Source organism: Solanum tuberosum, unplaced genomic scaffold (genome assembly GCF_000226075.1).
Source record: "Solanum tuberosum cultivar DM 1-3 516 R44 unplaced genomic scaffold, SolTub_3.0 scf00110, whole genome shotgun sequence".
NCBI lineage: Eukaryota > Viridiplantae > Streptophyta > Magnoliopsida > Solanales > Solanaceae > Solanum > Solanum tuberosum.
In genome coordinates, this window is record NW_006239037.1 from 838,080 (window position 1) to 852,349 (window position 14,270).

The 14,270-nt window shown below is 32.0% G+C and overlaps 2 protein-coding genes across 2 annotated transcripts in view; one reads left to right on the forward strand and one right to left on the reverse strand.

The window, feature by feature from the left end:
* Positions 1-5,194: 5,194 nt before the first annotated feature.
* Positions 5,195-10,433, forward strand: LOC102598173 (VAN3-binding protein). Its single transcript, XM_006349650.2, has 7 exons — positions 5,195-5,688; positions 6,211-6,348; positions 8,122-8,563; positions 8,921-9,166; positions 9,278-9,327; positions 9,837-9,894; positions 9,994-10,433. The coding sequence occupies exons 1-7, from the start codon at positions 5,353-5,355 to the stop codon at positions 10,206-10,208; spliced, it is 1,485 nt and encodes a 494-aa protein (XP_006349712.1). The 5' UTR covers positions 5,195-5,352; the 3' UTR covers positions 10,209-10,433.
* Positions 10,434-10,717: 284 nt separating this feature from the next.
* The window catches only part of LOC102598508 (GDP-mannose transporter GONST4), a 7,815-nt gene continuing 4,262 nt past the window's right edge, over positions 10,718-14,270 (reverse strand). Inside the window, exon 2 of the mRNA XM_006349651.2 lies at positions 10,718-11,157. Within this exon, the coding sequence (XP_006349713.1) occupies positions 11,138-11,157 (20 nt within the window). The 3' untranslated portion in view covers positions 10,718-11,137. The remainder of the gene's footprint in view (positions 11,158-14,270) is intronic.

The window sequence follows — 14,270 nt, forward strand, 5'->3', positions numbered from 1 at the left end:
ACTTATTTTAAGTTATTTTTATATTTATCAAACATTTCCAAAAGTCAAAAATTGACTTAAAAATAGATTTGACCAACTTTTAAACCAATCCAAGCACCTTCTTAATACTCCTCATTCACTAACTGAAAAATTCAAAATTGACTCCAATTTTCTTGATAAAGATTTTTGAAAAAATTACATAAATAAGCAGATATCTTTAGTATAATTATCAAATTACTTTAAAATGATTACATAATCACACATTATTTAATTTGAATTTGAATTTATAATGGGTAAGTAATTGATACCATAGTCATTGAAGGACCACTATTAAGTCATAATTACACCAGATATAAGCATCTATGCACAAATATAAGTATTTGGATAACTATGTCTTTATTCTTCTTTTATCTTTTTTTTCTTTTCTAAAAATGTATCTATACACAAATATATTGTATAAATCACAAATTTGATATCAAATATATGTATTTTTTATATTAGTTTGATGTACTTAAGCATAGATGCACTACATATATCACAAATACATTGGATACACCATTGCACTTTTAGAATCAATATGTAATTATGTACAAATACATTGCATACATGAAATCGATAGTTGATAGTGCATACATTAGATATTTGATATCGAACACACTGGATGAAATTGACATGCGCAAATACACTAGATAAATAATTGTATTACTGAATACATGAAATTGATAGTGGATTCACTAGATATTTGATACCGCACACGCATGATGAAATTAACATGCACAAATACATTGGATACATTAGTGCATAATTGATATATATATATATATATATTGTGATACACAATACACTATATATTACATATACAAAGAAGCACATGAATAAGAGAGGGAGAGAGGCGAGAAGCAAGATACATTCGTTCAATGTCGTGTATCTGGAAGCAAACTCTGACAAGATGTAATTATTGAAACTATCGTTATATTAAATAACTAACGCATATACTAATGTACTTAATGAAAATTGCCCTATAAATTTTCACTTATTTCTTAGCCCTTACAATTACGAAAAAAATAAAATTATAAGAAGAAGACAATATTATTTGCAAGTTTATTTTAGGACAATTTATATATTTTAAAGGGAAAAGGGTCTGATATACCCTCAACTTTGTCATTTAGAGCTGATATACCCCTCGTTATAAAAGTGGCTCATATATACCTCTATTGTTATACAAATGGTTCACATATACCCTTTTCCTCTAACGGAAGTGAAAAAATTAATTTTAATTTAATTTTTTTTATTATTTAAAAAAAAATATAATCCCATATGGGTATATTTAATCCTCCTCAAACATATATTATTTTTTTAACTTTTTTTTTGTTTCAATGACTAATTTAGATTTATTATTTTGATGGTCAAATTTATTTAAGTTTTGCTAATATTCCTGTAAAATTTATTATAGATGACCCAATATTTTTCTTCAAATACAAAAACTAAATTACAATATATCCAAAAAAAATAATTTTAAATTATAATATAGCCACAAAAAATAGTTTTAAATTTTTTCCTTTATTATACTAAGGAATGAAAGAAAAAATAAAATAAGAATAAGAAACTCAAATAATGATAATCAAGAAGTCAAAAAATAATTTATGTCCGAAAAAATTAAAATATACCTTGAAATTTACTAGAAAAATCATATATACCCCTAAATCATTTTTAAAAAAAAATCAAAAGTCAAAAATATGAATTTAAAACTAATTTTTTCACTTCCGTTAAATGAAGGGTATATGTGAGCTCATTTTATAACGGTAGGGGTATATGTGAGCCGTTTGTATAACGATAAGAATATATATGAGCCACTTTCATAACAAGGAGCATATCAACTCCAAGTAGCAAAATTGAGGGGTATATCAGACCCTTTTCCCTATTTTAAAAACAGGACCAAATAGTGAATAAAATGATATTTGCACCATATAAACCATATTAGTGGTGTAGGCCCTAATGAAAAGCTTTAGTAGTTTTCATTTGTGTACTACATATCTCTTTCTTTTTGTGGGACAATTGCACTTTAGCTTTTACCCACCACTGTATGCCTGGGATCAACCAAAATATTTGGTGTAATTATCTTTCAAAAGAAAAGAAGGATCCCTGACAATAAGTCAAACACAATTGCTTGACCTAGGCCCACTTGCCCTCATTTTCAACAATTTTATCCCTCGACATAGCGATCTTCCGAGTTTTAATTGGTTGATTACCTGAACTTTCACTTTATAGATGTGGACTCAATCGATTGGTTGACCACCTGAACTTTTACTTTATAGATGTGGACTCGATCGACTCCTTACATTGTAATCCCCTACTTCCAATTTTGAAAAGAAAAAGAAGAAGTTGTAACTTATAAATGAGTGTTTTTTCCATGTAATTTAACATGTTATTTGTAGAAAACGATCTAAATTAATGGCGTGTTCGATGTGAAGAAAAACATTTTTCAATTTTTTCATATTTGGTTGGTCAAATATTTTCTCTAGGAAAACAAACTCCTTAAAAATGAGGAAAACGAGCTCCTTAATAAAAGTAAGGGAAACAAGCTTGGTCTACTAGTGATATTCCCAATTGTGTCATCTCCGCCCTCTAACACACCTCATCTTCATCTCCACTCGATATAGTCCTCGTCCCCACCATCCAACACTCCAACATCTATAATATTTATCTAAATTACATAGAAATAGTTTTTGGATAATAAATTTTACTTACCTACTGAATACAACTTATTTTCTAAAGAATATTTTTCAAAAAAAATATTTTCCATCAAAAATACCAAATACACCCTAAATCCACTTTGTTTGAAAATCATATTATACAAGTGGGCAAAATTTTCTTTTGTGTTTATATGAACGGTTAAATTCCCTTGACTTTTAGGTGTAGCATTTTTGCATTTTTTTCAAAATGCTCTTATTAAAATTCTTTGGTTCAATCAATGATTATCTTATTTTCTAATATTCACTTATTATGTTTATATGTGTGGCCAAATTTTTTGAGAAGTCAATTTTTTTTATTATTAAGAAAAGACATAATATATAAACGTGTCTTTTAACTTGATTGCATTTCACATTTATGCCTTTCGACTTTGGATGTGCAGGCGTAGACACTTAAACTTGTATAAAGTTGAACAAGCAGACATATGGGTCCTATGAGACATAATACACGTAGGCCACCATATTGGATGCAAATTGCACTGTAGGATGTCACGTAGGACGTGTGTGTCTATTTTGTTCAATTTTATACAAGTATAAGTGTCTACTTGTGCACACTCAAAGTTGGAGGACATAATATAAAACGAGGTCAAGTTAAAGAGCATATTTATGCATTATGCCTTAAAAAGATAGTTCATATAGATTGGGGTATAGACCAGCTTATTGTTTGACTCGAAGTGGAAGACTATATAGATTAGAATGAAGATTCAATATTTTGTGATAATTATCAGGATTGAAAAGGAATGGTTCAATAATAACACATAAGTTTCTTACAAAGATGCCTTGAACTGGTGGGAAAAAAAAAATATAAAGCAGAGAAAAAATCAATCTCAGAAGGAAAATCTAGATGAAAAGAAAATTTTCTATGATTCTTGATTAGTTGGCTAAGAGCCTGTTTTGCATTACTGTTAAAAACTGCTTAATTTTAGAAGCACTTTTTCAAAATAGTTTTTCAAAAAAGTACTTTTGAAAAAAAGTAATTTGTGTTTGGCTAACTCATTTGAATATTTTTTTTAATAAGCAAATTATGTTTGACTAATCTTTTTTAGAAGTACTTTTAAAGTCAATTTACGAAAAAGAGTAAGTATCAATACACTTTTAATATTAGATTATTTTATAGAGATAAAATATTTTAAATATCTGTTATAAAATGTCTCGTTATTTTTTGTTATTAAATTAAAATGTACCTATTCAAATTTTCAATCAATATTATACATAAATGAATAAAAAATAAATTAACTATCGATATGATATTAACATGATAATATAAATATAATTAAAAATAACAAGCAAACTAAATTTAAAAATCATTCCACAAATAAAATCACTACATACAAAAAATTCACAACAAAAATAAACAAGTAAAAGAGATATATTGGTAAATATGTATATATGACAAGGATATTTTGTTCTTGAAATAAATTTTAGAGAAAATGCACAAGTACCCTCAACCTATGCCCGAAATCTCAGAGACACACTTATACTATACTAAGGTTCCATTACCCCCCTAAACTTATTTTATAAATAATTTTCTACCCCTTTTTGGCCTACGTGGCACTATCTTCTGGGCCCAGCGAGTGTTGATAATTTTTTCAAGCTATCTGGTTGATAGTGCCACGTAGGCCGAAAATGGGTAGAAAATTATTTATAAAATAAGTTTAGGGGGGTAATGGAACCTTAGTATAGTATAAGTGTGTCTCTGAGATTTCGAGTATAGGTTGGGAGGGTACTTATGCATTTTCCCTAAATTTTATTTCTACTTCTGTTTTTTTTAAGAAGCAGAAAATTTTAATTTCTTTCCAACAGCAGAAAAAAATTATTTTTGCTTTAATTTAAAAGCAATTTTACTTATTAGCCAAACACCTTATTTTTCAAAAAAATATATTTTTGGCCTCCCAACAACAATGCCAAACATGCTTTAAGAGCAGATGGGACGGATAAGAAGAGCGGCATTGTTAATTTAGCATGAAATTTAAAAAAAGGGTAAAAGGTTTGATATACTTCTCAACTTTGTCATTTGGAGTTGATATGTCTCTCGTTATGAAAGTGGCTCATATATACCTTTACCTTATACAAACGACTCATATATACCCCTACCGTTATAAAATGAACTCATATATACCCTTCATTTAACAGAAGTGAAAAAATAAGTTTCAAATTTATATTTTTGACTAGAATGCACTTAAATGTCTTTTAATCTTATAGTTTTAAGCATTTACGTGAAAAGTGGAAATTAAAAATCACAAAATTCAAAATCCTTCTTTATTTTCTTAAATTCTGTATCAAATTAAAATAAGACAAATAAATTAAAACAAACAGAATGCTTTATTTATCTTTATCTTACCTAACCTAATAATGTAACATCACATCAATACATATAAGTTAAGATAATTATGAAAATGACTTAACAATCAATATGTTTTAACAAAGCTATTACTACATTACAATTATTATAGTCATTTCTCAATCATATGTGTACAAAACAGGACAACATTAACAAGTCAAGTTCCTACTATAAAAACACCCCCAAACCTAAAAATTAACAAGACCCCTACACTCTTGTTCAAAATCAATTCACACACACACACAAAAAAAACTTGCCCCAAGTAGTGTTATCTTTTTCTTGATGGATAATAGATGGTCAGAAAAAAACTTGAATATGAATCTTCCAGAAAGTCCAAAAGCACCTATGGAATTCTTGTCAAGATCATGGAGTGCCTCTGCTTTGCAAGTTTGCAAGGCGTTAACAACAACTTCTTCATTATCATCATCTCCGTCTCTTACTTCTAAGACGAATAATAATACAAATATAAATAGTAGTAGTAGTGTTGTTGTTACTATACCAGAGAACATTATCGCTGTTGAGGAAGAAGATTCTGCTAATAAACTTGCTGGAAACACATTCTCTTTTGCTTCCTCTGCTACTTCACAACTTGTTCTTGATCGCATTATGTCTCAATCTGTAAGTACTGTCAAACCTCTCTGTAACAGCATCGTTTGTCTGGATATATTTTGGTTGCTATAACGAAATATTGTTATAGAGAGTGTATGATCGATGTAATAACATAACATGAAAAATTGGTTCAGAAAACAAGTTAGTTGTTATAATGAAATATTGTTATAGAGACGTATGATGTTAAACATTTTGATTGAGATAATCTTTACGTGAAGCGACATGAATAGTTGGAATTTATGTAATTGGTCTAAAACTAACAATATCATATGTTGGACCGTTTTATTGCAACAACAAAAAATTAGTATTGAAAATGACTGTTTATAAGGAGGTATGACTGATAGACCAAGTAGAATGACCTGAGTAATACAAATTCAATTGTTACTTGGAATCGAGACGAAGTTATTAGAAAAATGAAAAAGAGAAGGGGTGTTTTATTTTTGTTTGTTTACATTATACAGGGGAATTTCATGGAGTAATTTTGTACTAGTAATATTTTTAACATTATTTTTTATGGAAATTTTTTATTAGATGCATAATGGGCAGGAAATATCACCATTAACATCAGGAAGATTGTCTCATAGTAGTGGACCTTTGAATGGTTCTCTGACTGAAGAAACTGATAGTTCTCCAGTCTCTCCTTCTGAAGAATTTGAAGATGTTGTTAAGGTAATTAATTTTTCTCATTAGTATTAATTAATAATTATATTTTGTTAATTAAAGTAACCCCAAGTGCATATCTTATCTGTCTTTAAATGTTTAATTATGATAAATGTTGTTATTAGTTAATGATGATAGTAGTAGAAATAAAGGGTATGGATTGGACCCATTTCCAAAGTAAAAGAAAACATATCAATACACTTTTGTTAATATCAATGTACAACTTTTTCTTGCTTTACAAATTACAAGGATGCTTTAGCCGTCTAATCAAAACCACCTTTTGACTTTGTTTAGGGAATAACTCTACCAACAAATGGCCATAAAAAGAAAAAGAAAAAGGAAAAGATGTTAACTTTGGTTTTATACGAGATCAACAAAGTTAGCAAAACAAAAAAAAAAGTACTACTATTTTAATAATAGGGTTTTTACTTTTATCCTGTTCACTTTTAACATTGCAAAAAAGATTTAAAAAAATTCATGTTTTTGCCTTAACATTCATTATTTATTTTCCAAGTCACTTTATAAGACATAATATTAAACATCGATTAATAGGAATAGTATGGTAAAGTAGTTATGTCAATTATTATTTTTTAATGAGTATGTCAAGTCTAAATATAACAAGTAAAAATAAATGAATAAAGTATCTTTTTAGGTAAATGTTACTCCTGTAAACGAGGCCAAATTTTTATTTTTATTTTGGTCTTAATTAACTTTCACAAAAATATACTACAAGTACGATTCAAGATTGACTTAGATTTATCACTGTATTTAGTTACCTATCGATCATCAGAAGAGAAACTTTTTAAGTGGAGTGTGTAAGTGGAAAATTGATGCTCTCTTGTCATTTTTTATCATTTTGTCATTGCTTCTCTTTTCAGAATTCTGTCACTTACCAATTTCAGAATTCTGCCTTGCTTGTTTTTTAGTGTTCCATCAACATGTTTCCTCTCTTATGTTAAAGTTAAATTTTACCTATCTGCTTCAATGTTGTACCTTTTCATGTTTGTTATTTACATGTTGTAGTCAACTTCATTAAAGTCATATTCAAGATTTAGTTTAGTGTTTTCCCCATAGATTTTGAGAAATCATCTTCTTTGGTCATTAAATTTGATATCATCGATCTTCAAGTATTTTCAAGTGATTAGTTTTTGAGAGTTTTTACTCACAAAAATTCAAGTAAAATGGATGTCTAAACACAACTTCAAAAATTCAAAATTTCAAATTTGAACTTCAAAATCTATAGTCAAACAAAAGCTTAGATTTTACTAGTGTTCGCGGTCAACCAACTCAATTTAATATCTTGAGTGAGGTCTCAAGTTTGAAACCCCTTACTAGCGAAAGCAAGGAGTTTACCTTCCGAGTTGAGTTCATCGCACCGGACTTGTCTAGTGCAGGTTACCTCTCTTGTGTGGTTTGCAAGCTATTGTATAGGAGCGGAATTTTTTTATCATGTGCACACCCAAAAAATAGTGATTGCGAGTTTCTCTTTTCATCAATTTTTTTTTAATATGTTAAGTGACTTAATGAAATGAAAATGTGCATTAATTAACTATGGTTAACTGATAAAAAAACAAATGTAATGCATTTATTCGTCTAGTGTAAACACTGTACAAATAAGTTTTTACCATCTTACAAATTGACCATTATACATTTGAATCATGTGATCAAATTTCAATATTTTCACACTTCAATACATGCTTACGTATCGAAAATATTGAGTTCAGTTAATTCAACTTACAATATTCTGGTACTGATATTTCATTTTCTCATATTGTGGTGCAGTACTTGAAAGCAAACAGCACTCTGCAACCATTATTCACAAATGTAAGAACAGGATACACTGGATCAGCTGTTGGGTTAGCACCCAACACGCCTGGTGGTAAGACAGTTGGCAGGTGGTTAAAAGAAAGGAGAGAGAAAAAGAAAGAAGAAAGTAGGGCCCAAAACGCGCAACTCCATGCTGTTGTTTCAGTAGCTGGAGTTGCTGCTTCGGTGGCCGCAATTGCTGCGGCCACCGCATCAGCTTCGTCCACTGGAAAAGATGAGCAAATGGCGAAGACTGATGCTGCTGTAGCTTCGGCAGCCATGTTGATTGCCGCGCAGTGCGTGGAGGCTGCCGAAGTTATGGGAGCGGACCGGGACCATCTCATGTCCGCGATTAGCTCTGCAGTTAATGTTCGATCTCATGGAGATATTTCAACTCTCACTGCTGCTGCTGCTACAGGTGACTAATAAAATACTTCATATGAAACAGAGTCTCCATAATCTCATTTAAATGTATATAAAGTTGAACAGTAGACACACACATGTATACTTGTTCAATTCTATATAAGTATAAGTGTCTGCTTGTGCACACCAAAAAATGCAGAACATAAAAGACGCGTTTATGTATTATGCATTTACAAATTGGACTAATAATGTACTTCCTCTGTTCCATTATCCTCTTTCAATAGGTACTAGTTCTAGTAAATAACTTTTTTTCCCTTAAATGTGAAATATTTCGAAACAAATTCAATTCGACAAGACAGAGCTAATATTTGGGACTTGAGATAGTACTAATATGTTCTTTCTTTTTTCGCAGCATTGCGAGGGGCAGCAACATTAAAGGCAAGAGCATTGAAGGAAGTATGGAACATTGCAGCAGTAATTCCAATAGAAAAGGGAATTGGCGGAGGAACAGGGCGAAACAGCGACCAAAATCACAGCAGCAACAACAACAACAACAATAATTACTGTGAGGGACTTGACATTGAAGAGAACTTTTTGGGCGTTTGTAATCAAGAATTATTGGCTCGAGGACGCGAGCTTCTCAAAAGAACTCGTAATGGTAAATTTGCACAAGTCTTCCCTTGCTAACAATGCCACAAAATTTGATTATTTTTTTTCTGTTCTGTTTTTAGATTTCATGCTGACTTGTTTTATTTTTCGGTTTTTTTAGGTGATCTTCACTGGAAAATTGTCTCTGTATACCTTCATCGTAGTGGAGAGGTAAGCACTTCCTGAGACTCAGTAATATTTCAGTGGCGTAGTCAGAAATTCATGAAAATACTAATGTTGCATTTTCACGATATAAATTTGTGACTTAAAAGAAATTATGAATCCCTTTTACCACTATAATGGAATATTTCTGTATGTCAAGGGAATTCAACCGTTAATATATACTATTCAATACCCCTATGAAAAATTGATCATATCCGAGGCCGAATACACTACAATATAATATATCTGGATTTACCGTCTATCTAGAGAATACCAGTCGTCCAACTTAGAAACCATTGAACTAATTGAGTGTAACTTTTTTTTCTTTTGCAAATTCCATTATTGTAGTTTAGTAAGTATGAAATAGAAGGTTCATTATAGAGACTGATTTATTTGTAATTACTTTATTATAAGTGATATCATCCCATAAATATTACTTATGTCGTCCTGTGCATAGAACTTAAATGTTATTGATGATGTTCTTAGTCCTTACCATTTTATGTTTCCTTATTTCACAGGTGATGCTGAAGATGAAAAGCAAACATGTTGGAAAAACTATTACCAAGAAAAAGAAAAGTACGTCCAAATCGAATAATTTTGATACTCTATGTTATAGCAAAACAACTCAATTTAATTAAGACACGAAAAAATAACATATGTTGTGTGTGCAAACAGATGTAGTAACAGAAGTTTACAAGGATGTACCAGCATGGCCAGGGAGGCATTTATTTGAGGATGGAGAAAAACGTCGATATTTCGGATTGAAGACAGAAATACGTGGTGTTGTTGAGTTCGAATGCAAAAATCAAAGAGAATATGAGATGTGGACTCAAGGTGTTTCAAGACTTTTATCCATGGTGGCTGAAAGGAAGAAGAGATTTCAACACTAATCACCAATTAATTATGTGCCTAATATATTAGTAGTACACTAATTAATATGGGTTACGTACTAGTTACTAGTAGTAGGTACTACGTACTTGATTAGTAGTTAAATCTATGATGGTAGAAAATTGTATAAAAGTTTTGATGGGCAACATTCTAAAACTTATGCATGTATTATATTCTGTGTGTTTTAGACCTTGAAGAAATCAATTAGTTGTGATTCCTAGCTAGCACAAATTGTTTATTAAAAGGTATATAGTGCACTAGCATATCCAGGGGTGGATACACGAGTTCAATTGAATTATGTATTAGTTTTAATAAAATTCATTAAATGCGTGCAAATTATTAGTTTAAAACTCAATAAATTGAAGAACTAAAATCTTGAATTCATAAACTTTAAATTCTAACTCAAGAGAGAGTTTCAGCAACATTCCCACATATAGGAAAATTTCAGATGAGTGATCAATTAAAAATCTTGCAATGGAGGAGGGTAGGGGCCACGATTCTAGGCAAAATGTGGGGGGAAAACAACTCACAAGTCAACTAATGTTTACTCCAAAGTCCAAACTAACAAATCATGACATTTTCAACACACTTTTTTTGGTGGAAAGGGTAGTAATATATATAACAAAAGCCTACACGAGAGTTTGTGCCACACAATATAATAGATGGTCGTTACAGTACCTAAAGAGTTTGAACTCCTAATACTAGTATAAGTAGAACAACAGTTGGTAGAGAAAGCTGCCTTTGGAGCAGAAATCATACGGATGGACATTGCTCCTATTCAATCCTTGCACAAAATTTCAGATGGCTGATGTGGAGTGTCCCAAAAAACTTGTAAACAAGTGTCAACAGTCCCAGAAGTAGTCAAGTTGGCAAGCTCGTCTGCAATTTGGTTTTGCTCTTTGTAGACACACCCTATAGTAGAGCTAGCTATTCAGCGGCTGGAGAAGGTACCTGCAGTCATCAACAATAGACGAACAATGAATATTAGAGTTACTTAGGATTAGAATAAACTCACTGGCGCCTATGTTAATTTCCAGAGGTCGAATATTATGCTCCAATTCAAGTGTAAGACCTGTGAAAAGTGCATATAATTCAGTACTAAAAGCATCTCGATGTGCAATTGAGCCTTTGAAACCTAAAATCCAAGTGCCATCATGGTTCCTAAAAACTCCTCCAATACCACTAAGGTTGTGCAATTGACAAACCATTCTAGCAAGGCTGTTTAGGAGGATTCCATTTGACATAAAGAGGTATCTTTTGTGCCTTTAGAGGCTTAGGCCTGTGAAGAACCAAAATTCAATAGCTTGTTGGATGATAGTTTTTTTTTTCTTGGAGAAAGTAACAACTTGTATTCTATTTCCAAAAAATCAGAAACCTGCGACAACAAGTCACAGGTTTCCTAATTCCAATTGAGGCAGAGTATCAGGAAGATATTCAACCCTTTAATAAAAACTACAAAGAGCTTAAGACATCTGTAACTGATTCTACATCCTCCATATACTCCTGTTTACACCAAAAATGAAATGACACTAAACAATTCATCTTCATTTTCTGGATGTTGTTGCTCTGGTTCTGGAAGCACCTGAGCTTTCTTTCTCTCCAAACAGACCACCAGATGCGAGCTGGTATAATTTTCCATCTATCCTAGTCCAGAAATGTTAGCATCGCTGATCCAGATCTTCAGGGTCTGAGCTATTTTCCTTGGCATCACCCATCTCAGACCCTTCATATTTATGAAGATTTTCCACAGTAGATAGGTAATCCTGCAGTGTAGAAATGGGTGAGTTACTGTCTCAGCCTCTTCTTCACGTAGGAAGCACATAGGGCTCAGATGAATCCCCATCTTCATGAGATTTTCTTGAGTCAACACAGCCTATTGATGAGTGCAAAGTTTATCATTCCTCTCAAGAGGAAACTATATCTCATCTTCTTTTCAACTGTCCAAACATTATACCACTATGGAATTCTCTCAATTTTAGGCACAAATTGTCATTTATACCTTAATACCTGTTTACCCTCGAAAACTAATTTATTGCGAGCCTTTCATATCATCTAGAGACAGTAAGGAAGGAAAACAGTACAGGGGATTGAGTCATAATAATTGTAGGGGTGAATTGAATGAACTGTTTAAGCCATGCAGAAGGAGAGGTAGCATCTAAAGGTACAGTAGAAAAAAAGATGAGATATAGTTTCCTCTTGAGGGAAATGACAAACTTTGCACTCATTAGAGTAGGCTATGTTAAGGTGAAGGGGATAGCTAGCATCCATGAGAAATGTTTTATTTTAGGAGACAGTTTGAGACGCCAAAGACAATCGAAGGAAAGCAAGTCTTTACTGAGAAGGAGCCATTTGAGGTTAGTCCCCAGATCAAACTATCATTCGTAATGAGTATTTGGGGAGATGCACTGCTTGTATTTTTCAAAGTAGAGTATCTGGTAGATTAAAGGAAAGAATCGAGAAATCCCAGATTATTGGCACGAAACGCAGCTATTGTAGTCAAGAGATCCTTTTCCAGTAAAGGTCCATCAACAAGTGTTTAAGAGGGATATTTGGTCGAATCCAAGAGGCATTCCAGAAATTAATGTGTCTGCTGTTCGCAGGTTTCCAAAGAAGTCCAATTTGGCAATATTGCCATCCATGTTGAATGGCTTTCCAAGTGTAGTCAAGAGATCCTTTTCCAGTAAAGGTCCATGAACAAGTGTTTAAGAGGGGTATTTGGTCGAATCCAAGAGGCATTCCAGAAATTAATGTGTCTGCTGTTTGCAGGTTTCCAAAGAAGTCCAATTTGGCAATATTGCCATCCATGTTGAATGGCTTTCCAAGTCCTAGATTTATTAGAGCTAATGGCAGTAGAGGATAAATATTTAGAACATAACAGAGAATCCCAGAGCTGTTATTGTGAGTTGAAGAATCATCCACCCAAGGAAGTTGTGCATATATCTTTCAATAGTAGTTAAAATATAAGAGGGAATGGATATGAATTGCATAATATGGTTGGGAAGACTGTAGAGCGGATTAAAGTAGTACGTCCTACAGGAATAAGAAAATGGGTTTTCCATCCATCCAGTTGTATTGTAAAACTGTCCAAAATAAACTGAATATCTGCCCTAGAAGGTTTTTGTCAAAAATGGGAAATCCCAAACATTTACCAAAAGACTGCCTTCATTCATTTGAAAAGAAGAGGAGACAGTTTAATCCAAAACTGAGGTATTCTTCGAGAAATTTAGATTTGTCAAAATTAACTTTTTGGTAGTATTACAAGAAGTTTCAGTTAAATTTTAAAGTAAAGATAATATCATAAAGAATTAAGTGCTAGATTGGGGGTCCATTCCTTGAAATCTTGACAGGCCTCCAAAGATGGTGATCAACAGCCATAATAATACGTCTTGAGAGCATTTCCATGCATAAAATGAAGAAAGTTATACAGGGAGAGAGGGTCTCCTTGGCAAATACCCTTACTTGGTTTAAAAGAATCTGTGGTTGACCCATTGAGCAAGACAGATATTGAAGTAAAAGCAATACAAGATATTATAAGTTTGACTACTTAGGAGAAACATTGAAATAAATTAAACTTTCTCTAATGAAACCTCATTCTAGAATCTCTTGTACTGCTTTTACTTCAATATTTGTCTAGCTTTGTATGAGACACGACTCTTAGATTTATGAACGTAGTAGAGAATCTCTTGAACAATAACGGCATTATCGGAGGCACGTCTATTCTTTTGGAAAGTAGATTGTGTAGGGCCAATAATGTCAGGCAAAAAACATTTGAGATGATTCACAATAACTTTGGAAATTATATTATCAATAGTGTTACAAAGAGTAATACGGCGAGATTGAGTAATCATAGAGGCCCCTACACATTTAGGAATAAGACGAAGATAAATAGATTTAATAGACTCAGGAATAGTGAATTCTCTAAAGATTGACTAACAGAAGTACTCCAATAATAAATTTCTGCACAACTTAAATGTATATAGTATCTGCATGACTATGAACATATTTCCAAACTACACACCTTTTCTTTTCAGGGGTCCTATTACCCCCCCCCCCCCCCCCCCTCC